Consider the following 27,025-nt stretch of genomic DNA (forward strand, 5'->3'; position numbering starts at 1 on the left):
ATTCACTTAATGGCTGTCTAAGCTCAAAATCAACCAAGTGTGTCAATACTTTAAATCATTCAACCATTCATTTATCTTCAGTAACCTATGGGACGCCAAACAACTCAAAAGCTGGTTCAAACTGAGCTATGCTGAAGAACCGCACAGTGCGGTCCAAATACCTGCGCAGCCCATTAAATACTCCAGAAATTCTTAACAGAATTGATGTAGCGCTTGTAAGAAACAATAATAGACACGCCACAGAAAATGGTTTAAGAACATAAGAAAATTCAGTGTATTCTTATTCAGATTGTTGGCCTATGTCAGGCCTATGTGCATGGTTGTGAGTAATCAAATGATTAGTCTCTCCCAGTTTATTTTGCAGTACGCAGCTCATTGGGGCACAGGTCTCGTGGCTAGCAATGGGAGAACCAAACTGGTCCATCATTTTCTGCACCTGAATTCTAAAATGTCTTCTTATGCTATGCCTGAAGTACGACATTAGGGCAAAGAAGGTGAATAGGAAACTTTGATTTGTTCCAACTAGAAGATGGAGGATCTTACTTGGATCATGGGGAAGAAATGTAAAATCAAGCAATATGACAATAAAAAAACAATACTGTAAATAAATAAAATTAATCAGAAACATTAAATTACTGCAAACTGTAAGCTTAAATTCAAAAGGACTTTTAAAGAGTGAGAAGCTTTAGTGGACACTACACTGGCCTGCGTGTCTTTTTCCAGTCTTCAACTTGAAACAACGTTTTCTGTGTGTCTGCACCCACGATCGCCTCAGTATCATATTGGACTGTAAGCTCAGTGTGCCTCCATTTTCTTTCTGCTTTCCTGGAGTCTTTTATAAGTTCTAAAATGGTGCCTGAGTTTCTCCATGGGGCTTTAGAATGTCAAGACATGACTCTTGGTGTTTAATGGGGTAATGGTATTGATGCATTCATTGAGTCTTGACACAAAATTTTCAATTAGGCTACGACAAGAGGAGTCTGTACGAGATGGACGCGAGGATATGAGATCAGACAAACTTGCAACGGAATCATCAGTTAAATAGCACTTGGTAATTATTGGCTCATCTCTCTTATCACCGGTCGACATGGACATCCCGAAGAAGACACAGCAGTGTTTGCTACCTTAATGTCTAAACAATGTGATCTATCTAGCTTTTATGACTGTATGGCACTGTATGAATGTATGACCATGTTTGTGTGTAGAGCTTGTCGCATGCTGTATAAGATCGAAAGAGCTCAGTAGCCTCAAAATCACTGGTAGCAGGAAAATCCTAAATATTACTCTCCAGTGAGTAATATATAATTGAGATTTGTCAAGATCATAGATAGTAGTTCTGCATATTCTTCAAGAAATCTTGGAAATTTCCTGGGATGGTGACATACAGTCCCCTCTGAAAGTATCAGCAGGAAAGAACGGTAAGGCCAATTCTTTTGTTTTTGCTATATACTCAAGACATTTGGGTTTCACCTCCTGTAGAGTACAGTGAAGGGTGAAACCCCTCAAAATAGCCTGGAAAAACATCACAAAAGAAGAATGCAACAGTTTGGTGATATCAGTGGGTCACCGGCTTGACGCAGTTATTGCAAGCAAGTGATATGCCACCAAGTATTAAGTGTTATTAACTTTAATACTATCCGTTCCAGTACTTTTGCTCACCTAAAAATTGGGTGGCGTGTACTAAGTTGTATAACACATCTAGATGTAAATATCGGGGGAGGGGGGAGCTGAAATTCTGATCTGTCGTCTCGTATTCATCTTTTGAACTTGTACACAAATGTCTTCAGTGTATAGCAAAAACAATAGAATTGGCCTTGCATTCCAGTACTTACTGAGGGGGCAATATACCAGGGGTATATAGTATTACAGTATAATGAAATGGGATTTAGCTATCCTCAGGTGTAAATATATAGCACATAGTACATAAAGGAACACTGTAAGAGAGTTGGGTTTTTAAAATTGTATTTTATTTACAGTTTTTAACCGTTAACGCAGTACAAGAAACAGTTTAAGTGCAGTGTGCAGGTCTAGTCTGGGGTTGCTGGAATCTGATTGTCATTGACAGTGTTCAGGTATGTAAAGTGCAGTATATATGTATTCGAAGAGATTAAAGTAGCCATGCCAAACATAAACAAAGTACATAGTTGTATAACATCCATCCATCTTCTATACCGCTTATCCTTTTCAGGGTCACGGGGAAACCTGGAGCCTATCCCAGGGAGCATGGGGCACAAGGCGGGTACACCCTGGACAGGGTGCCAATACATCGCAGGGCACAATCACATACACATTCACACACCCATTCATACACTACGGACACTTTAGACACACCAATCAGCCTACCATGTATGTCTTTGGACTGGGGGAGGAAACCGGAGTACCCGGAGGAAACCCCCGGAGAACATGCAAACTCCGCAAACACAGGGCCACGGTGGGAATCGAACCCCCGACCCTGGAGATGTGAGGCGAACATGCGCCCTTAGTTGTATAACAGTGCAGATGCAATATTTCTGTTTCAAAGAATCAGTTCAAATTGGACAGTGTGGAAGTGGCTTTGCCAAGGGGGAAGAGTAGGGAATGTTGTTCACAGTGTGTGGTTTGAGTAGCTTGACTGCCTATGGAAAGAAGCAATTTCTTAATCTCATGGACCTGGCCTGTTTGCTGCATAATCGCTTTCCAGATAGTAGAAGGTCAAACAGGTTGGGGTGTGTGTGGACAACTTTTGCTGTACATGTCTCACACTGGAGGCCCACAGAGTCAAGCAGGTTGGGGTGTGTGTGGACAACTTTTGCTGTACATGTCTCACACTGGAGGCAGAGTGGCTCCGGTTATGACCCAAGCAGTTTCTGCTACTTGCTCCAAGGCGTTGACTCTAGAGCTGCCATACCATACCAATATGCACCAGTATGCTCTCCACCGTGCATCTGCCAAGGAGACAGATCGACTTTTTTCAGTCTCTGTAGAAAAGTCGAGGTGTTATTGGGTTTTCTTATGAGATGTGAGGTGTGGACTAACCAAGTGAGCTGTTCTGTGATGTGTACTCCTAGGAATTTGAAACGGCCCACTCTTTCCACTGCAGCGCCCCATATGCATAGGGCCCTCCTTCTTCTGAAATCAACAATGATTTCCATATTTTTGCAGATATTAACGGAGAGGTTATTGTCAGCACACCATGTGGTAAGGAAGGCTACTTCCTCCCTGTAGACAGTTTCATCATTTCTGGTGATGAGGCCTATGACTGTGGTGTCATCAGCAAACTTAATGATGACGTTCAAGTGTGGCTAAGCGACACAGTCATGAGTGTATTCTTGCAACCACTTGAAATACTCCAACAATCACTTTAATATTGACCTACATAAATAACTGCCTGATGAGACATCTGGCTGCCGGATCCATCCTGATGCTCTACCTCTGCTTGGAGCTGTAAGAAATTACAGACTGCCTTTCAGCAGATTCCACCCCAAATGTGTTAGGATAAGCTTGTTCCCCAAAGAGGCAGAATTATCAAAGGGATGATTCACTTCAATCTCAGCAATATGTGTATAATACCACAGAAGGTGACATTCACACAGTTGTAGCATGGGAGTGGCAGCAGGACATCAAGAACCATTCCTGAACAAAGGTCTACGTGACCCTTTGAGTGGGCAAGAACCATCCCTGATAAACCCTATCACCTCACAATTTGGGGGTCACACCTGTAACAACATCCGTAATGTGAGGACAAAAAGTGATCACATGAAATGCTATCCTAAATTTATATTTAGAATGAAACTTAATTTACATGACATACAGAAAACCTGGTTTGGAACACAGTATAAAATATCTGTGCTGATGTTGTTCGGGGTTCACTTTGACGAACCCGAAGTGCTTCATGTACTTTGTCACTGCCATGCGGTAAATAAAGTTATTCTTTTTTGACATCTTCGACATCCTCTTCATTTTTTCTTACAGAGCCGTCTTCATCTTAGCATCACTCGTTGTTATTGTGGATTGCCTGAAGATTGCACTTATTGAAAATACTTTACGCTCAAATCTCATTCATTATTCAGTAGATAGCTTCACTTGGACATTATAGACTTAAAGCTAAACGAATTGCTTGACTCTGTGGTATGCATTTGCAGATGAGTAATGATTCGTAATTTCACTATCTGATGTCACCCAGAAAGGGATGGGTTCCCTTTTGAGCCTGATTCTTCCTCATATTTCTTCCTCATGTCATCTCAAGGAGTTTTTCCTTGCCACTGTCGGCTCTGGCTTGCTCATTAGGGATCTAAATCTAAATCCATATCTGGATTTCTGTCAAGTTGCTTTGTGAAAATGTCCATTGTTAAAAGTGCTATATAAATAAAAATCTAATTGAATTGAAATAAGTACTGCATCTATTTTTGACAGAAAATAGAATTAATGTATTGTACATTTTCCCATCATTATTGTTTGCCACCAAATAATGAACAATAAATACTGAAGGTCATTTGAATGAATAATAAAATAGTGGTCTCTGACTTTTGTACAGCACTGTAAATTGTCAATGAAGCAGTTATTCAGCAAAATTAATTATACATAACATTTTATTATACATAACAGTTATTTATGTTTTATTCGGCCTACACATTCTTATATTAAATTGTAGGTGTTACATACATGTTGTGAATAACTGTTTGTGAATCTTAACACGGTGTTACCAATAATAAACTAGTAATACAACATTAAACTGAAATCTATCTCAATATTCTGCTTGCCCTCCATTTGCTTAATTTTTTGGCATTGTTTACTTTAATTCATCCATCTTCTATACCGCTTTATCCTTTTCAGGGTCACGGGGGAACCTGGAGCCTATCCCAGGGAGCATGGGGCACAAGGCAGGGTCCACCCTGGACAGGGAGCCTATCCATCACAGGGCACAATCACATACACACTCACACACCCATTCATACACTATGGACACTTTGGACACACCAATCAGCCTACCATGCATGTCTTTGGACTGGGGGAGGAAACCGGAGTATCCGGAGGAAACCCCCGCAGCATGGGGAGAACATGCAAACTCCGCACACACAGGGCCACGGTGGGAATAAAACCCCCGAACCTGGAGGTGTGAGGCGAACGTGCTAACCACTAAGCCACCGTGCACCCTGTTGTAAATTTAAATACAACATATTAAGAAGTTACTTTTATTTTTTATACTTTTCAGCATGTTTATTCAGCATGTTTTTAAAAGGTACTCAGAGGGAAATCATGGACAAGTGGAGAACATTGTGAGCTCAAAATTGAACCCTGGAGCTGTGAGGCACCAAAGCTACTTCCTGGGCCTGTTGGAGCCTGAAATTAACTTTATATATCTTTTCAAAAAAGTTTTTTCATTTTTTAATACAGCAGGTTCAAGCCCATGGCAAAAAGATGTCGGAGGACTCAATAATTCTGCTGGTATATATATTTTTCAGTTCTTTAACCAAAATATCTGGAGTAGAGTTCAAACTTTTGGTTGAGTATATTTCAAGCATACATTTTGGTCCCAGTCTCACATTCTCGTGTAATCTCGTAAGACGTTGAGCCTGTTGTGTCGTTCTCTCTGGTCCAAAATGTTATGCCATTTTAAGATTAAAAACGCCGTTTTCTAATCGCTGCTAGGTGTTAATCATTGTGCGTCAATTAAAAAAAGTTACACATAGGTCCATAGCGGACAAAAATGTCCATGTCCAAAAACTGTCATAGGAATATTATATATTAATTGGTCCCACCTCCTTTTTTTTTTTTTAAAGCATCAGTTCTGAACATAACATTCATTCATTTTCAGAATTTTAATCCTTTAAACACTGGTTTCTTTACATAATGCGACAATATTCAAAATAACCTTCTTTGACTCATATAGTCTACATGGGGTGTTATTTGTGATTTCCAGTACAATATAATTTCTTTCTTTCAAACTGTTCACACACACAAAGTTTTCAGTACACACATACATACCACAACTCTGATATCCACACAACACACCCACATAATTATAACTGCATCATTTATTCAGTTGGTCTGCAGTGCTTTTTACAGTGTTTTTCAAAGTGGCGGCCACCAAGGGGCGCCCGGAGGGCCTCAACAATTTGGTCGGAGCCACCAAGCCCATCCCTCCCACTAGTATGATTTCTATTTCTCAATCTCAGACAACCACACACACACACACAATAAATTCATAATGTAATGTAATGTAAAGATGTAAGATGTAATTATTAATAATAAAAAGGGGGGGCTGGTGTATTCAGATGTCTGTATTTTTAATGTGTTTTAAAGACATCTTGCAAAAGGGGGGCCTCGGTCAAATGTTCATACCATTTGGGGGGCCTTGCCCTGGAGAAGTTTGGGAACCACTGCTCTATAATACAGCAGAATCAGAAAAAAAGGAAAAGCATGTATTTTCCCTAGAGGCTAAACCTGAGAAAATAATACACATTTCAGAATATTGTCCTTTACAATGTTATACAATGTTTTGAAACCTTGTCAACAAAATAAAAGCCTATTAACAAAGAATGCATGATTTTATGCTTAAACGTCACGGGGGTTAAATATTGCAGTTTGAATGGGTTTCAATAGGGACATTTTTGTCCCTAAGGTCCTGAGTGGAACTATTTTGTTTACCTAGTTTAAAAAAAGATTTATGAATGCAAATGAAATATTAAAATTCCAGTAAAAATACACACCTTTTGCAACATTTATGCTGTTTGCATTAACACGGACAAAATGATAAACAAAGACAAAAATGTCCATAAGGACGCACACGATCCTATCCAATATCCAGCAGCTACTGAATTGTCCCTAGCAATACTTTTGATCAAACAATTAAAATATATTTATTTATAACCACTGTTGTCCGTATGTGTCTTGTAGTTTTTATTTTCTTTCTTTTTTTTTAACCTTTATTTAACCAGGAAAAGTCTCATTGAGATTAGAAAACGGCGTTTTTAAATTTATGTAATGACCCATTTGGCTTTCCATAGAAAACTGAGCAACGCCACGACACCCATGCAGCTTGTTCTCATTTGATTGACACTCACACCGGCCAATCACCGACGTCCCTCGTGACGACAGAGGCGGCGCACCAATCAGCTCTGACAACCGAGGAAGGCTGGGTTTGTTGACAGGAACTGTGACTGTGCGTTTGAAAAGCTTAAAGGCTAAATAAATAAAACGAGGTTACGCTTCGGAATGTCGAAAAATAAACACCGTCGACGTGAATTATGACTCTGACGGCCACCGTCAAGCAAAGATGCAATGGAGGTCAATAGTAGTGGGTCTTCTTGTACTACGGGTGGCCCTGAACTGCATCCTGTGGCTCGCTTTTGGACTCGGACCTAGCTGGGGCTTTCACTTCCCGCTCCAGTTCAGCTTCAACCTGCACAAACACACAGAGCCTCCGACAGATGGAGAGCAGACGACCAATAGCTGGTCGCAGCGTGTGTACGAAAACAGAGAACATCCAGTAGGAACCTGCTCAAAGATCAGCGAGAACACACCTAAGAAAGCATACCTGAGCTTCTTTAAGGCCAGCAGAGACGAGTACGATAGGAAGTATGGCTCTTTTCCTGACGCCCTCAAGATTCAAATGAAGGAAATGGCCAGGGACATGTTCTACTTCGGTTATGACAACTACATGAAATACGCCTTTCCTGAAGACGAGCTTAATCCTATCGACTGTGAGGGCAGAGGTCCAGATGTCCTAAACCCGTAAGTTGACATACCCCAACCCCTGTGTGGATAACACATGTCAGGCACTGCTTTCCAGCCCTCCACATTCCCCATAAAAGCCATGATATACAGGCAGGCCTTGGTAAAGATGGCTGGGAAAAGGTTATGGGAGTAAGGGAGATGTCTTTGTGGTTAATCTCATAGTAAACTGTGAGTGAAATCTCCCCTTTAAGTGATGCAACTTTATACTTATGAAACAAAACCCTTATCGAAAATGACATCTTTAATTAAAGAAGCATACATATCACATACCCTTCATTTAATACTTGGTGCAGAACGGAATTTTCTGTAATGCCGAATGAGATTGGAGAATACAGAGCAAGAAATCTGACACCACGTCCTACTACATATCTCTGGGGTCCCAGTTCTCTCCTCGGCTCACCCTGCACGTTTACACTACAACAGAGAACCATTTTAATGTGTGTTTTGAATCCAAGGGTGTAGGTTTGGTCTCAATATCAGTAGGGACAACCCCGTGAAAAAAAAATAAAGGACTGTTTAATGTTGACAACCAAATGGTTTATTAAAATATAACATATATATTTACGTTAAGATCTGTATTTACATTTAAATACAATTTATATAAAGCAACAGATGAAAGACTAAAAGATTCTAAATTCTCCAAATTCTGCCCTCCCAAAATATTGGGACGGACATGTCCCTACTGTCCGTATGCAAATCTTTTGTTTGAATCATTGTCCTTCTGGAAGATTCAATTCAACCAAGACCCTGGTTGTAATGCCTTAGCACAGACTGACAGATTTTCAGGAGATCTAAAATCTCCTGGAGTCCATGATGCTAAGTATACTAAGATGGTTCCCAGTGCCTTTTGCAGAAAAACATCAGCACAGTTTCACCAACCGTGCGTAACGGTTACTAGAGGCTTGAGTTCACTTCTGTATTGTACATACATCCTTTCAGTAGGTTCAAGCAAACTCCAGGTGCATGCATTTGTGGTTAGGTGAAACATGCAGCGTTCTTCCGGCACATCTTCTAGATAGTCGTTTGGCATAGAGGTGGCATCTAATTGTAGATTTGACTGCTTAAAAGTTCCTGAACACTCAGGTGAACGTTCTAGGCCAGGGTTGTCATATAATCATTTGAGAGTATTCACATCCAAATTGAGGCAGCACTTTTTATATGTGGTTCACCCTATTACAGGGACCAAAAGTAATTGAACAAAGTAGCTTATCCTACACAGGGTTGCAGGGAGCCTGGAGCCGATCTCAGGGGACAAGGTGGGGGACACCCAGGACAGGGTAGAAACGCAGCGCAGGGCACAATCGCACCCAAACTCGCACACTATGGACTGTTTAGAGATGCTAGTCAGACTACAACACGTGTGTTTGGACTGGGGCAGGAAACTTGGGTTCCCTAGAGGAAACCCCCCGAAGCACGGGGAGAACATGCAAACTCTGCACACACAGGGCAGAGGCGGGAATTGAACCCCCGACCCTGGAGATGTAAGATAAACATGCTAATCACTAAGCCACCGTGCCCAATTGAACAGACTAACATAACATCATAAATTAAGGGGGTTTTCACATGTAGTTCGTTTTAAAAGAACCAAACCCAGTTCACTTAAAGTGAAGCAGCCGAACGTGACCTCAGTTCTTTTGGTGTTCGCGATATAGGAGAATCCGGTTCTTTTTTTTTGGTCCTCTTCAGCAATGAAGCAATCTCAAGACCCTTTCTTGTTCACACCAAGACGTCATAAGAACTCAGACTCCAGCTTGCACCCGAAATTTCATCCAAGACGTCATAGAAGGGACAGGAGTCTTTCATTTCAGCGGACTCACCACTTCGACGCGTTTTGTCACGGGTGTTCATGTACTTCTGCCATAATTATTATAGTTTTTTTTAACTTTTACCCGGCATTGTAGCGCAGTTCCGTTATAATGTCTTTCCTTCATTTTTTTGAGAAAACAAAAGAAACACTTTTATGTTCTTATGTGTTGAGGATAGTTGGTGTTTAATGCAATCCTCTTTCCAAATATCCAAATTTCCTGAGACCACACGACCCCGTGACCTGACACAGTGAAAAGTTCTGTGTTGTTTTCAGCAGTGATGGAACATGGCTGCAGGTATGGCAAGCCTCCAGGTCCACATGTCGAAACGAAACGCAAAGCGGACCGGGACCTCGTTGCTTTCACATATCACGAAGAAATCGAACCACAAACGAACTGTACTCAGACCACCTCCGGAGGTGGTCACTTGGTTCTCTGAGATCACTTGATTTGCACGCTGAACCTCTCCAAGAGTGTTTGGAAGTCTCAAACGAACTAGGTGTGAAAACACCCTAATTTGTCATTTTTAATACTTGGTTGCAAATTCACTTTAATTAAGGACTCTTTCAAGAATTCAGGAAAGTTGGCGGACTTTGAACACCCCTGTTCTAGCCCAATAATTGTGACGTGTGGATTTGTTAAAAAAAAAAAAAGGACTATTTTTGTTTTAGATATCTTTCTTTTTCATTTTGTAATGGTTTTTTATATTTTTCTAGCGTGAGATTAACCACAAAGACATTTTCCATAACCTTTTTTTTTTCCCTACCGTTCATGGCACTGTTGCCTGTTTTGTATCACACATCTCAGTTTCAGTGTAACTCTTTAAGGTAAGACACTGTTACCGAGTTCTTTTATTGTTTACATGTTTGTGTTTTCCCTGCTCTTACTTGTGCCTCAGCTCATCTGGGATTAAACCCCACAGTATTCCTGATGAAACGCCATTCTCTATAGCTTACCGCACCTGATTATTGCTCATGACTAGCTAACCAGCCCTGGTTCTGTGTCAGACTGAAGATCAAACGAGGCGTTCTCAGACTGATCTGGACTCAAGTGTTCGAGCAGAGAACACACTAAACTATGCAGTGCGTGACATGCCCTGGAGCTTTGCAAAACGAGATTACAGGCACCCTTTATTGTTCTTATTAACATCATTTGCAGGAAGTTGACTTTTTAATGCTTTCTTTACATGATGCATCTAGACGACATTGTGTTTGATCTGCAGAACTCCTCTCTTTCCCTGCCATGTTAACGCTCGATCTAGGAAAACACTTGACATTCAACCAATCACATGATTCATCGTCTTGGACTAGACTGCTTTCATTTATGCCCACTGCTTTCATTTTAGGTCAAACATCAACATCAATGACGTCCTTGGCAACTACTCCCTGACACTAATTGACACTCTTGATACACTGTTGGTAAGTTCAGGTTATGAAACAAAGTGATTTTTTTTTTATTTTTATTTTGATTAATATTCATGGGCTTTAACTGATATCCTTATTAAAGTTCTGTAGATCTGTGTACTACAATTTATCATTTTGACCCATCTTACCTCTCAAGAATTTTCTTCATAGTATCAACACTCTGAAGTGTGTATTTTGAACGCTTCACAAAAGTTTGAGCTGGAACACGATTAATGAAGCGTTATTATGTCTAAAACGATGCTACATTTCTCTCATGCTTTTAATATAAAGTTGTACTTAAGTTTGTGCTTATGCTCTTTCTACAGGTGCTTGGGAATGTGTCAGAGTTTCATCGCGCTGTCAAGCTGGTTATTGACACTGTGAGCTTTGACAAGGATTCCACAGTGCAAGTGTTTGAGGCCAACATCAGGTGATTCGCTGTTTACTTTTATTTTATCTGCTGAAGAGCAAAAGAGACTACACAGAACGTGATGCATTGCTCAGAGTCGTAAGGCGATTTCATACTTCATGAGCTTTTTATTTTCCCAACTTGTGTGAAGTAAGTGTCACACAGGCTAGTTAGTGTGCCATTTTAACAAGTACCTCAATCCAGATCAGCTTCATCCGAGGCGCACCAAACTCGAATCAGTGCATCACTCTGCACTTGTTTTGCACCATGTCTAAGGTTCCCCCCCCCCGGCTTGTGTGTTTAAGTGAATTGTGAACGCCACAGAAATCCCACAATCACAGTTTGCTATGAGCTGTATTTAAAATCATAATCTAGAAAAGTATCATGATTGTGCAACCCGTAGTTAATAGAAAACTGCCTGTACTGTAATGGTACTCATGGGTAGACAGAAAAATAAGCTGTTTATGCAGTGTCTCATGTCATGTTTTTATTGCGCTCTATTGTCATTACGATCTGTCTCCGTGCTTCACTGACCCGGTTGTACATTTTGGCGTTAGATTTCCTGAATAGAAAAGAAGCACTCCGTCATGCCAGTAGCGAGTGTGGAGCATGTGCGTTGTGGCTTGAATGCACAGACACATCAGGCCCGAACTAACAATAGCACTTGTGCAATACATCCGGTGTGAGTTTGTGGTTATGCCTAGAAGGTAGGAGGAAGTCCCTGGTTAAACCGAAGGTTACACCGTTCTGTTATCAATCAGACAGAATGAGCCATAATTTTCTACTCTCAAGAATTTTATCGGCTTTTAAAATAATCTCACTTTTGTGGTGTGTCTGTGTGTTGTAATGATCCCTGACGAGTCCAGTGACGCAAACGATGTAATTTTTATACATGAAGGAAGAGCCAGTCATCTACACTAACGTTCTTATATTCACCCATTTTTCATATTCGATTAAAAAGTTTCAAAGCGTTCAGTGATTTGTAAATCATTTCATTGGATTTATTCAGCCAGTTTTGCTCAGACCATGTCACTTCATTGAAAAGGTGGCAAACTTATTTGCCGTTGCATAGGTTCTCACAGCTGCACTCATTTATTTTATTTGTAAGTAATAATTTTGAGCTGTGGTTTCAAAAATGGTTTGTGTTTTCCGGTCTTCTAATATTCTCACCCAGATATTGAGAGCAGGCTGTGGGAAAAGCCCTCTATTCCAACTGTATGAACAACTGCTAGTCGGGTTTGTACATAGTTTAAATGAACTGCTTTACTAGGTGTGAGCTCTTACTCACGTTTGAGTGGGTGGCAGGGAGGGTTGTTCTGTTCTGCCTGCAGATGTGTGTGTGTGTGTGTGTGTGTGTGAGTGTGATTTTTTTTGTTTTTTTTTTGTGTGTGTGTGTGTGTTTGTTTTTTGGCACTAGCATGAAGGGCGCACGGAGGCTTAGTGGTTAGCACGTTCGCCTCATGCCTCCGGGTTCGGGGGTTCGATTCCCACCGTGGCCCTGTGTGTGCGGAGTTTGCATGTTCTCCCCGTGCTGCGGGGGTTTCCTCCGGGTACTCCGGTTTCCTCCCCCAGTCCAAAGACATGCATGGTAGGCTGATTGGCATGTCTAACGTGTCCGTGGTGTGTGAATGTGTATGTGACTGTGTGTATGTGTTTCCTCGCTTTGTTTGAAATGAACGATCGCATAAGTTGCACACCGGAAACCGATACTAGCTTTTCCTCTCAACGAGTGGGGGCGGAGCTAAACTTGTTAAGCTAAGCTAAACTTCTGTAGTTTTTCCCGTGTGCTTGTAGGTGTTCCTCTTCTTCTTCACCACTTGTGGACCGACTAAAACACTTGCGCATATTTGCTGCCCCCTTCAGGACCAGAACCTCTGTACTTCCAGTACTTTCGTTATAAACGGTCCTAATGCTACTGCAGAAAAACAAGTACCGTCACATTTTAAGAATGTTGGTACCGAAGTATCGGTTCTCGTGACATCCCTAGTTACACTTTTGTTACACCAAGGACTGATATCACCTCAAAAATCACTGCTTTTATTATAAGGTTCAAATTTGAAGGTCTTCAATTTCTCCCTCAGAATTCTGGGCAGTCTAATCTCGGCTCACATTCTTCTGACCGATCCCTGGCACCCGTTCGGAGACGTGGGGCTGGAAGATTATGATAACGAGCTGCTACATCTCGCCCATGACCTGGCTGTGCGGCTGCTACCTGCCTTCGAGAACACCAGCACTGGCATCCCATACCCCAGGGTTAGACCTCGGTTCATATAAACATCTCTCATTAGTTTATGTATAACAGTTAGCGTCTGTATTGTTAACACAATTTATGTGCGTGTGCTTTAGAGATATTTCCGTATTTTGTTTGATGGTCATCTTTTTTTTTTTCATTCCTCTTCCCCTTGTTTGGCTATTATTCTTAGTAGTGTGCAGACTGGATCATTTATGAGCATTCAGTTCAATGTTCACAGTAATATTATACTAATTTAGCAAACGTTATATTACTATTTTGTGAATGATGTACTAATCCTATTAATGCAAAACGATTTGAAACATGTTGCATGGACAGGTGAATCTGAAAAGCGGCGTGCCTCCTGACAGCATAAACGAGACATGCACAGCAGGCGCAGGCTCTCTTCTAGTTGAGTTTGGCATCCTAAGCCGTCTGCTTGGCGACTCCACGTTTGAGTGGGTGGCAAGGAGGGCTGTCCGAGCTCTCTGGAACCTGAGGAGCAACCAAACAGGGCTGCTGGGTAAGGCCAAGTGCAGGTTATACCGTTTTCAGAATTCACAATAAACAGCATTGTTTTCAGTGAAGCTTTCATATTTTTGTTGTAGAAAGTAGGACAAGACAGAATGGACCTTGAAATAGTTTTCTGACAAATGCTGTGATCAAAAAGGCAGATTGACTTTTAAGCATTTGTGTACTAATTTGTGCCAAAAATATTAATTATAGATCTCTCTGTAGTGCTGGAACGAGGGCATGGAGTTTTTAAGCACTGTGTCTTCAGTTTTTTTTTCCTCTCTGGTTTGGTCGTGCCCAATTCGCACACACTAGCTAACTCCACTGACTGCTACGAACCAGGGATGGCAAAGACTAACATGTGCTGTCTCCAAGACATGTGACGTCAACCTACAGATGTTTTCAAACTGGTGTTCATGCTTAGCATCACAGGGCAGTACAACCCACTTGGAGGAAAATGCTGTCTGCCCTCTTCTGTATACATGAGCTTCAGGATGCCCACCATTGGCTAGTGTCACTGTGATTGACAGGGGAGAGGGTGAAGCCATCCCTCTCATCTAGAAAGCACAGCCAATTTTTGGTCACTGATGGCTGTGGCATCATCAGGATCTCCCTATGATAGGGTGAATACTTGTTGTTCCACTCAAGAGCCCCCAAGCACTGTATATTCTTATTGGTCACGTTATTGTACGCCTACATTTTTGGTCCATCTTATAGCTGTAAACTACACTAGGTGTACACTACTGCTGTGCTGAGAATATAAAGAATGTCTGGTCAGTGGTGGTCCCGTGATATTCCCTTTCCACTGATTGACAGGTATAGGGGTGGCACAAACTGTCCATAACAACAGACAGGGCTATAATCTGTAATGGTATATCTACAGTGCACCTGTACGGTAGGTTTACCGGTTAAAATGTACTTGCCACAGAGGGCGTGTGTATAATTTGTGGTGCTGGGAAGGATGTGTTTGGTTTCTGTGTTTCATTTTTTTCCTTCTCTTCATTATAGGGAATGTGGTGAACATCCAGACGGGTCAATGGGTTGGGAAGCAAAGTGGCCTGGGTGCAGGCATGGACTCTTTCTATGAATACCTGCTGAAGTCTTACATTCTCTTTGGAGAAAAAGAAGACTACAAGATGTTCATGGCTGCTTATGAGAGCATTCAGAGCCACCTGAGGAGAGGGTGTGTATGTGCTTCTGTCATGTTGAGATATGTGTGTGTGTCTGTGAGTGCACGTGTGTTGGATTTCCATGTATCTCAGGTATCTCAGATTATGCCTTTCAGATCTTCCGTCATGCCTTCCAGCCTGTTCTACCACTATTTACTTCTATTAACTTTTAGTTCTGTGCTGCTATGAGCTAGAGAGAGTGGTCTTCCTCAGAGCGTTTCAGATCTGGGGACGTCTCCGTGAGCATGCATGTGTCAGTTTGTGTTCACTTAGGCTCCCCAGATCTGAAACGCTCTGAGGAAAACCACACTTTCTAGCTCCTAGCAGCACAGAACTAAAAGTTAATAGAAGTAAGTAGTAGTAGAACAGGCTGGAAGGTATGACGGAAGATCTGAAAGGCATAATCTGAGATTCCTGAGATACATGGAAATCTAACAATGTGTGTGTGAGTGGGGTTTCCGTTCACCTGCTCATAATAACACTAATGGAATGTCCAGAGATACCAATATTTTTAAAAAGCAAAAAATGGTGAAAATGTGATAAATATCTACGGAAACAGTGACTGCTAAGGAAAGGACTGAAAAGAACGGTGCATGCTTTTTTGAAATGGTACTATAGACTTATTATGCCATTACTATGGCAGTTTGCAGTTATGGACCTATCCGGTTGTCATGGTAACGAGGCGTCCTAGTTAAACCTTTCCTGGTTACCGTTACAACTTGTTAGCTAGCTATCACCTCTGGTAAGTCGAGATATTGTCTGTCACACTTGCCTTTGATTATGTAATTACATCTTCCTCAGAATATTTGCCTGATAGAAGCTGATGGACTAAAACATTTGGATGAAACACACATTGTACATTTCTATCATAACAGCCTTTGTGATCTGTGAGATGTTGGATTTTCTGTTTATAGTTGTCAATATAGCGTACTAACCCCAGGGTACAGTAGGTTTCGAATTAGACTTGGTTGGAAGTGTTTACTCATCGACAAATATTCAGCTATATTAAAACAGTGGCTCTTAAAAAAAAAAATAAGAAAGAAAAGATTGTGTGTTTTTTGTTTTTGTTTTTTTTTGTACAGAAGAGAGGCTTGTAATGAAGGAGAAGGTGACCCTCCCCTTTATGTAAATGTGAACATGTTTAACGGACAGATCATGAACACCTGGATCGACTCTCTCCAGGCGTTTTTTCCTGGCCTACAGGTGTGTTACTCTGATTCTCTCTTTCATTCCTAGCATACTATGGATGCACTGAAATTTCACTGAAAACGTTCAGTGATATATTTTGCCCAAAATTGTCATTTCATTTTCTGTCCAAAAGAAGAACAGAAGCATATAAATGGTAAATGCATAAATTTTTAATTACTCTGAGTACTGGAGACAGTGGTTTTTCTTTCTTCTGTTCTTCTCTTCTTCTGTACCATAATTGCTGATGCATTCTAACCAGCACCAACAGTATTCAGAGTTCCCAAACTGAGCAGTTTGGTTCTGGTTTACAGTACTGGTTTACAGTACAGGTTTGTGATTATGACTGGAATCTGGCAACCTTTGGATATCCTGTAGGCAGGTCATTTGTTTATTATTGGTTTGGCAAATTTGTGGTCTGAGGATCTTCATTTGCATGTACCCAGCAAGTCTGTAGAGCTGGAGGATGTCTCAGTACATTTTTGGGAATTCAAAATGGTTCTCACAATCATCCTCTATGCACCCTCAATTAATCCATTTACATTTTTTTTTCTTTTCAGGTTTTAAATGGAGATGTGGAAAACGCCATTTGTCTCCATGCCTTCTACTATGCAATATGGAGGCGTTTCGGTGCATTGCCGGAAAGGTACAACTGGCAGCTGCAGGCTCCAGATGTGCTCTTTTACCCTTTAAGACCTGAGCTAGTTGAGTCTACATACCTGCTATACCAGGTACAAACACTTGCTTTCATTTTCTAGTTCGTCTGTGTACCTCTCAGTGGCCATTATTTATGAAAGGAGCCTTAAAAATAGCAGATTACAGCACTGGGAACAATGTATGAACAAATTTTTGTCTGAGCCCTAAAAATGTCAAGTTAAAATATGTTAAAACAAGCAGTGATTTGAACACAGACGGTGAGTCTGTTTGGCCATGTGGAAATAATCAGTCTTTTATTTGCATATTGTATGAATATGGCACGTCCTGTTTCACCACAGATGCAGATCATTCATGAGAGATAAGCCCTAACACCATGCCAATAACACCAGTAAAATGGCAACAGCTTTTAGGACTACCTTTAACATTTCAAAGAATACAGCTATTAAATTTAAAGAAAGAGTTGTAATTAAAGTTGACTCTTAAACGCATACCTCGGGTCGTTAGCAGCCCGGGATGTCATTCAGTACCCTGCTCCTCATTCATATTTTTTTTTTACATTCGACCTCCACCTCCTCAATCTATTTATTAACAGCAATATAACAAGAAAATATCAAATTGTTGTATAATATCTGTTTTATAATTAACTTATTGTGAAAAGTCTGTAGGGTCGCTACCGACCTGAAGTATGTAATAGTGTACATACATTTTTCTGCGCAACAGTATTGAATCTCTCACAGTTCAATAAGTGCAGTTCTTTTTTATTCCTCAAGGTGGGAATGTTTGGTAAACAATGATGATGTAACCTGTCAATCATAATTACCTCAGACGTAAAAGAAATGTTACAAAACTTGACATAGTTCAGCGATTTACTGCAGAACAAGTTTCTAATCAAATGCTATCGTCATTTGATGGTGATGAAGATGTCAGTGAACATTATTGGTATTTATTGGTCACACATGCATTAAAGCACAGTGGAAAAAAAAATTTCTTCGCATATCCCAGCATGTTAGGAAGTTGGGGGTCAGAGGAAAGGGTCAGCCATGATACAGCACCCCTGGAGCAGAGAGTGTTAAGGGCCTTGCTCAAGGGGCCCAACAGTGGTAGCTTTGGCAGTGCTGGGGCTTGGACCCCTGACCTTCCGATTAGTAACCCAAAGCCTTAACCGCCAAGCCACCACTGCCCCAATTATGAACACGATAGTAGCCTCAAATGATCCAGATACTGAATATGAGCCAGATGCTGAATTTACCAGGGGAAGCACAGAAGGCGCCACATTTGCACCTTAATGTTAGCCCCAAATAATTATCCACTTGGAACTGAACGTAAGTGAAAGAAGACGTCGGTGTTGTAATTTTATCTCTTCAGTGAACGGAGGCGAGACCAGTCAGACAGGGTTTACAGGAAAATACATGGAAATACTCGTGTCTTACTGGCTGACAGCTCTTAATTCTGCCAAACGCTCGCGCTCACAGTCAGTGTGAGGAAAAATGGACATACACCGATTTGTTTGTTGTTTTTTTTTATAGCAGTAAATGAGTTAAAACTGAAACAGCAACATCCTTTTATGCTGAGGAAAATTAGGTGTGTAAATGTCTATATGAATTGCAGTTTACATGAATATCAGTGTATATGTTCTAAGGAAGGTAATGGCACTGTAGGAGCTACCTGAGCTGGGAAAAAATGCATAAAGGATCTGGCCTCAGCCCTGGATCCTTGTTTTTTGCCATAAAAATTATACATTATAAAATAAATTAAATATTGTAATGTAGGGCTGCAACTAACGATTATTTTCATAATCACCTAATTTTTTTTCTATTAATCGGAGCGGGGGGGGGGGGGGGGCAAACTTTCAGTACCATTTTTTCGTTTATTTAAAATAAATCCCACAAACTGAGTGTTACAAATATAAACTTAAGACTAAAAATTTACACAACTGCTTGTCCAATTATATAAGACTGAAAAGAACCCAGTACACACACACACACACACACACACACACACACACCAGAATATATATTATTCATTTAGGACTGTGGTTTAATTCAGTGCTTTCTTTTTGCATTCATAAAAAGTAATGCATAAATACATATATATATATATAAATAAAAGTTTATATATATATATATATATATATATATATATATATATATATATATATATATATATATATATATATATATATATATATATATAAAATTAGTGTGTGTGTAATAGTATTTGTACAGTGCTTTTTATGGATAGACAAAAAGCACTGAACTAGACGGTAGAGTACATAGTGCATAGTGTAAGTGTATAGTACGTCATTTGGGACAGGACTTTAGTATTTACTCTCCGAAGCTTGTTCCCAGAACAGAAGTAACGTGATGAGTAAACACACCCCGTGCTGCGCGCAGACCAACTAATCCATAATGAGATTCGTTGCTTACAATTTTCATAATTGATTATTACTGATTTTATCGATTAGTTGTTGCAGCTCTATTGTAATGATCTTAATATTTTGTTATAGTGACTGAAACGATTGAATGAAAATGCTACAATACTTTCACTATATTATGGTGCATGAATTAAAAGTGCGTAATTTTAACGGTGTACATATTTTTATGTTTATTGACAAAGAAAATGTCTAGAGCTGCAGCAACTAATCGATAAAATCAGTAATAATCGATTATGAAAATCGTAGGCAACGAATCTCATTATGGATTAGTTGGTCTGCGCACGGCACGGGGGAGATTTACTCACTATGTTACATCTGTTCCAAAAACATGCTTCAGAGAGTAAATACTAAAGTTGTGTCCCAAATGATGCACTTACACTATGCACTCTGCACTACTGTCTAGTGTGTGAATTTTAGAAAGGTAATATCACCTGTGGTTCAGGTGGTAGAGTGAGTTGTTGTCCACTAACCGTAGGGTTGGCGGTTTGATTCCTGGCCCACGTGACTCCACATGCCGAAGTGTCCTTGGGTAAGACACTGAACCCCAAGTTGCTCCCGATGGCAAGTTAGCACCTTGCATGGCAGCTCTGCTACCATTGGTGTGTGGGTGAATGGGTGAATGAAACACAGTGTAAAGCACTTTGGATATAAGCGATATACAGTATCTCACAAAAGTGAGTACACCCCTCACATTTTTGTAAATATTTGATTATATCTTTTCATGTGACAACACTGAAGAAATGACACTTTGCTACAATGTAAAGTAGTGAGTGTACAGCTTGTGTAACAGTGTAAATTTGCTGTGCCCTCAAAATAACTCAACACACAGCCATTAATGTCTAAACCGCTGGCAACAAAAGTGAGTACACCCCTAAGTGAAAATGTCCAAATTGGGCCCAAAGTGGCAATATTTTGTGTGGCCACCATTATATTCCAGCACTGCCTTAACCCTCTTGGGCATGGAGTTCACCAGAGCTTCACAGGTTGCCTCTGGAGTCCTCTTCCACTCCTCCATGAAGACATCACGGAGCTGGTGGATGTTAGAGACCTTGTGCTCCTCCACCTTCCATTTGAGGATGCCCCACAGATGCTCAATAGGGTTTAGGTCTGGAGACATGCTTGGCCAGTCCATCACCTTCACCCTCAGATTCTTTAGCAAGGCAGTGGTCATCTTGGAGGTGTGTTTGGGGTTGTTATCATGCTGGAATATCATGCCCTGGGGATCATGCTCTGCTTCAGTATGTCACAGTACATGTTGGCATTCATGGTTCCCTCAATGAACTGTAGCTCCCCAGTGCCAGCAGCACTCATGCAGCCACAGACCATGACACTCCCACCACCATGCTTGACTGTAGGCAAGACACACTTGTATTTGTACTCTTCACCTGGTTGCTGCTACACACACTTGACACCATCTGAACCAAATAAGTTTATCTTGGTCTCATCAGACCACAGGACATGGTTCCAGTAATCCATGTCCTTAGTCTGCTTGTCTTCAGCAAACTGTTTGCGGGCTTTCTTGTGCATCATCTTTAGAAGAGGCTTCCTTCTGGGACAACAGCCATGTAGAACAATTTGATGCAGTGTGCGGCGTATGGTCTGAGCACTGACAGGCTGACCCCCCACCCCTTCAACCTCTGCAGCAATGCTGACAGCACTCATACATCTATTTCCCGAAGACAACCTCTGGATATGATGCTGAGCACGTGCACTCAACTTCTTTGGTTGACCATGGCGAGGCCTGTTCTGAGTGGAGCCTGTCCTGTTAAACCGCTGTATGGTCTTGGCCACCGTGCTGCAGCTCAGTGTCAGGGTCTTGGCAATCTTCTTATAGCCTAGGCCATCTTTATGTAGAGCAACTATTCTTTTTTTCAGATCCTCAGTGAGTTCTTTGCCATGAGGTGCCATGTTGAACTTCCAGTGACCAGTATGACGAAGTGTGAGAGCGGTGACACCAAATTTAACACACCTACTCCCCATTCACACCTGAGACCTTGTAACACTAACAAGTCACATGACACCGGGGAGGGAAAATGGCTAATTGGACCCAATTTGGACAGTTTCACTTAGGGGTGTACTCACTTTTGTTGCCAGCGGTTTAGACATTAATGGCTGTGTGTTGAGTTATTTTGAGGGGACAGCAAATTTACACTGTTACACAAGCTGTACACTCACTACTTTACATTGTAGCAAAGTGTCATTTCTTCAGTGTTGTCACATGAAAAGATATAATCAAATATTTACAAAAATGTGAGGGGTGTACTCACTTTTGTGAGATACTGTATAAGTGCAGAACATTTAGCATGAAACAGCAGTCTGTCATCGCTTGTGAGGTCTGTGGAGGGTCTGATAAAGTTGTTTGTTAGTGTAGGTTTAATGAAATACAAAATGAAAATTCTGTAAAGCATAGTTATTAAAACAATGATTTGATTGGCTCACTGTAACAGTCAAGTCTCACGTTTTGAGTTTAATTGTAAAGATGAAGCAAAGATGAATTTGATGGATTTATTTTTGTACTCCCTCACAGGCCACTAAGAATCCTTTCTATTTACATGTTGGCATGGACATACTTCAGAGCCTTGAAAAGAATACCAAAGTCAAGTAAGCGGTCTGCGTCATTGGGATTCTTTATAACACATGAGTGGTTATGTGATGTCCTTAAATCTGGTTTTCCTAATGATCCATGTCTGGATATATATAAATAGTATGTTTTTATGTTATCTGACTCTTCTTTGCAGATGTGGCTATGCCACACTCCATCATGTTGTAGACAAGTCCAAGGAGGACCGCATGGAGAGTTTCTTCCTCAGTGAGACCTGTAAATACCTGTACCTGGTATGTCTCTCTGTCCCTCAATATATTTTTGTCTTTCTTAATCTCAATTTTAAATGGAAAATTCATCGAGACACTTTGTTTATCTGTTAATTGCTATGCTAATTTATCTTAGATATTCAATGTTAAAATACATATGGCAGATTTAGCCCGTCAAGGTATGAAAAACACTTACCATAGCCTGCTCTCACCATGACCACACATGCACAGTAACACACAGGTGTATAATAACAATATCTGCAAATAGTTTTCATGTTTTCCTATTGGACTAGGAACTAATTTAAGAAAGTAAATCTGTAAATTTATAAAAGCATGTTATAAAAACCTCACAGATTCAAAAACTAGGAGAAGGGGTCGGGGGAATCTTCATCTTGATGTGCTTTCCTTCCTACACCTCTTCACAAAACTCATCAGTACATTTGTATTTTTCTGATTATACCTGCCTTGATTCTCAGAAACCATGAAAAGCTAGTGAACTGGGATGGAGGATTAGGTTTTCGGTTTAAGATCCTGCATGCCTGCAGCTACTCACTGATTTGTGTTGACTCTCTGTAGCTCTTCGATGAAGACAACCCTCTGCACAAGTCTGGGACCAAATACATTTTCACGACGGAAGGTCACGTAGTGCCCATAGACCCACACTTTAGGCAGAAAAGCTGGGAAGAACAGGTTCCATGTAAGGAGTTCAATAAGGAACCTCCAGCCAACATCAGCAATGTAAGAGTACAGTGTATGAAATGTTTATGAAGTGATGAGATCTCTTTGTTAACATGCATGTTTTTTTCACTGGCCCTCAAATACCGGCAGTTGACGGTAACATAGTGTTGTGCGCTAGAACAGTGGTTCACAAAGTGGAACAAAGCCATGGGGTCTGTGATTTATTTATTTATTTTCCACCCAAATTACAGTGGTGTAAATCAAGCTAGTATCAATTTTAATTGAGTACTTCAAGCTATTAGCCCATTAGACTGGTTCTTTGAATAGAGTGGGATTAATCCAATTAATCTCAATAACTTCATGATACTCCACATTTAAAGAATGTTCATAAGTATGTACTAGGAGAATCCGTGGAATTTATTTTGCAGTTAGAGGGGTCTGCATGATCTTGAAGTCCTGCATTGTAGCTTTAAAATACACAAAAGGTAGCCTGCAATTTTATAGTTTTATTATGAAGGTAAAACATTCAGTGCGTTTACATGGACAACAATAATCCACTCTTAACCCGATTAAGACAATACTGTGATTAAGAAATTAGCATGTAAACAGCAATTTTTACTTACCTTAATCTGATTAAGGTCATACTCGAAGTAAGCAATAATCGAATTAAGACGTGTGGAGTACTTTTGTTTTAGTCGCATTATGGACGTGTATTACAGACATTTAAACACCTTAATAACATTATGAACTTCGTGTGAGAGTTTTCACCGCATTTTGCAACAGGACACGATCACACATGGCAGTTTTACGGCAAACAAGAGAGCACGGCTGTGTCCCAAGCCACATACTTGCCAACTGTAGGCCTGTAGTGGGGAAAAATACATGTATCTCGGCTACTATATAGACGGTAAGTACGCGGTTTGAGACGCAGCCCACGGCTTCAAGCAGTCGTCTGTTAGCACGTACAGCATGAAAAATAATTAACTGCACTTAAAGCGTTCGTAAAATTTTTTTATAAAAACACCCAAAACTGTAAAAAAGGTACCATAAAAAAGGTACCATAACGAAGACGAACTATATGTCGATACGTGAAATTCTGGAGGGAACGTTGGACGGCGTGGCGCGGTGATGTAATGACGCGGGCATGTTTACATGAGTCGTGTTCTTATAACACGACTCATGTAAACACCTTAATCACATTATTATCTTAATCAGAGTAAGGTCAATAATTAGATTACTGCTGTCCATGTAAACGTAGTCATTGAGTATTTCTCACAAAGTAAAACATTCCTTAAAAATTTGGAAAATCTATAGACATTATTCATTCATGCAAAACTGAAGAAATATTAAATGTCCTGAAAATATTAGCTAGCTCCTTGAAGACATTAACCCAGAGCGTTATCTAGATCGTATTACCCAACAGAAAGTTTGTCTATTCATTTTAAGCTTTTGTTGTCTTGCAATAGAGACCAGACTGAGAGGGGAGTATTCTTATAAGATTTGGGATTTATGTCTTTTTAATCACACAGGCACTCATTATTACAGCTGTCAATATATTGAATGTTGTACCGCATTTGTTAATAATTTTAAGTTTATCTGCAGTATGTATAGTATTTTACAATTGTATTCATGAATGATAGTTTAGAGTGAAGTTTTGAACTTCATTATCGGTTATGTTTTCTTGAGTTCATCATCCAGTTATTAGTAATGTAATAAAATAAAAGGTATTAATGGCTATAGATGTACAAATCACCTTCACAATTTTGGGTATCCTCTTAATTGCAGGTGTGAGAGGAAAATTAGAAGTGATCACATTTTTATTTCTGTCACTTAAAAAAAATAAAAAAATATCTATGAGAAAATGTAATCAAAGCACATAAATTTTATGTTAAAAAAATCATTTGTGATGTTTAGACCGAACAGAGTGTTAGGGTTAAAGCACTCATGATGAGACGATAAGTGTACATGTGTGTCTTGCAGTGCGAGCGGATCCCTGAAGAGCGGCGCTATGGTCTTCCCCTGAAGAGTGTGTACATGAGACAGATTGATCACATGGTTGGCCTTTCGTGACTTCATCACCATCAGCTGGAGTTTAGTCCAAAAACTCAGCCCTCTGGAGAGCTTTAGCAGTGTGGCTTTCCAAACTAATTTTTTTATTTTTATTTTTTATTATTATGTTTCTTTGCACAAGAACCTCATATGATGCATTTAACAGCTCAGTGGTCCAGCATCTTTTCCTTATGATGATTGGTTAGTCTGGTTAAACCTTGACATTGCTGCATTCTTTTACAATGAGACACTTCAGGGGATGTGATATAAATCGGTACATTTCCCCAATAATTTTAAAAGCGTTAACAGTGAGCTGGCATTATGTTTGACCCGTTAGTATTTTACAAATTAGGCTGCATTTCACTCCTTAACACAATGTTAAGGAGTGAAACACACTGTCCTTAACACACTGTCAGCTTCACTTTTACCATTTCCCCTTGTGTCAGCTTTTTTAAAGTGCCATTCCAGTGTTTTATCTCAAGTGAAGTTTGATCCTTAATACCCTGGAATTTGAGGGATCATCACACAACATCAGTGTAGACTTCAGCTCACCCATTGTTCTTTTCAAACATGCAAAAAAAAATTGCAAATCAAACTAGTTCGAAAGATAGATCTGTAAAGGTCCTGCAAGATGCTCATCATGTGATTATGATGATCTCTGTAAGCTTGTTTCCATCATTTGATTCAGTGTAAAAAAAAAAACAACAACAACGTTTATTCAGGGCTGACTGGTGCTCTAGGAGTAGCAGTGTTCTTATTCCATGATTTTATAACCAGTATTTCAGTGCCAATTTTTATTGTCGCAATGGACCCTGGACAATTTTGTTGCATTTTGTTGAGCTTGTCATTTGCTTCCTCATGAGTAGCTGGTCTTAGCTTGAGCTTCCTGTTCAGATGTCCTGACAAGCTTGCACCATGTGCCTTCCAGAAACATGCAGCGAATGAAACTGTTTACAAGACCTTCATTCACTCAGCAATACCTTGTTATTCTGTGCTCTTCTGTGCATTGCTGATGAATTTTAGCTCGCGTCGTGTGACACGGTGAACGCCCCCCGCTGCAGCCAATTGAACATCTTTTCACCTTACCCCATATTATATTACTTTTGCAATGCTGCTGGTAATTTAGTTACATTATTTTGATGTATGAATTTTTTTTGTCCAAAGTCTCACTCATATTCATGATGATGGAATAGCCACGTCATGGGGCGATTGTGTGCCTTATACAGCTCCTACAGTCCTCAGGATCAACTTTTTTTCATTATGTATTCATACAGTAATATTTGCTATCAAAGACTGACATGAATGATGTGTGAAAGATGACTAACATAGAAACTGTGGGACAACTAGCAAGTATTGATCAAGGTTTGTACTGTTGTGTGTTTTTTGAACAAAGCCATAAAACAGGATCTTGGTTTTTCTTAAGGGGCTATCGATCAACACCTGCTCAGAGAATTTAACTTCTCTAATGTTGTATATGGACTTTTACCTTGATTGGTTTTATTTGATTTACTAAAGGGTTGATTTCATTGTAATGATTCCATGACCAACACTGAATGGTGTGATGGATCACATATGTGAAAATTAATTTGTGGTGGAATTCATATGTGATGTTTCAAACAGAATTGATTAAATGTGCAATGAGAAGTTTTAATTGCTTCAGGAGTTATGCTGGTTTTGCCTTTAATATGTCACCCGTCTGTATATTAAAGAACCAAGGTTTTGATGGAATTGATAATTCCAGTAGAATGACAATTTCTAGATGCTTAAACCCTTCCATTAAAGGTTTGAAAACAATGCAATGGGATTTGGTTTAATTGTAATTTACAGTTTTTTGACCAAACCTTTTGCTTAAAGAGTTAAAATAAAAGATATATATATATATATATATATATATATATATATATATATATATATATATATATATATTTTAAATCTTTAAAAAGACTTAACCCTGTGGTTTGTTTTC

General features: G+C 40.0%; 1 protein-coding gene across 1 annotated transcript; it reads left to right on the top strand.

The window, feature by feature from the left end:
* The first annotated feature begins 6,969 nt into the window (after positions 1-6,969).
* On the top strand, positions 6,970-26,721 carry edem1 (ER degradation enhancer, mannosidase alpha-like 1). The gene is made up of 12 exons (XM_053636589.1): positions 6,970-7,713; positions 10,867-10,939; positions 11,251-11,354; positions 13,415-13,586; positions 13,903-14,086; positions 15,085-15,259; positions 16,328-16,448; positions 16,991-17,161; positions 22,049-22,122; positions 22,260-22,356; positions 22,909-23,070; positions 24,991-26,721. The coding sequence occupies exons 1-12, from the start codon at positions 7,256-7,258 to the stop codon at positions 25,078-25,080; spliced, it is 1,881 nt and encodes a 626-aa protein (XP_053492564.1). The 5' UTR covers positions 6,970-7,255; the 3' UTR covers positions 25,081-26,721.
* The last annotated feature ends 304 nt before the right edge of the window (positions 26,722-27,025 follow it).

Source organism: Ictalurus furcatus, chromosome 11, assembly GCF_023375685.1.
Source record: "Ictalurus furcatus strain D&B chromosome 11, Billie_1.0, whole genome shotgun sequence".
Lineage (NCBI taxonomy): Eukaryota > Metazoa > Chordata > Actinopteri > Siluriformes > Ictaluridae > Ictalurus > Ictalurus furcatus.

What these genes read in the sequence shown, in the direction of transcription:
- edem1 (XM_053636589.1), top strand. Translation starts at nt 7,256, where the DNA reads ATGCAATGGAGGTCAATAGTAGTGGGTCTTCTTGTACTACGGGTGGCC. An exon ending in CTACATACCTGCTATACCAG is followed by an intron (nt 17,162 to 22,048) that starts GTACAAACACTT and finishes ACTCCCTCACAG; the next exon opens with GCCACTAAGAATCCTTTCTA. An exon ending in GAAAAGAATACCAAAGTCAA is followed by an intron (nt 22,123 to 22,259) that starts GTAAGCGGTCTG and finishes TCTTCTTTGCAG; the next exon opens with ATGTGGCTATGCCACACTCC.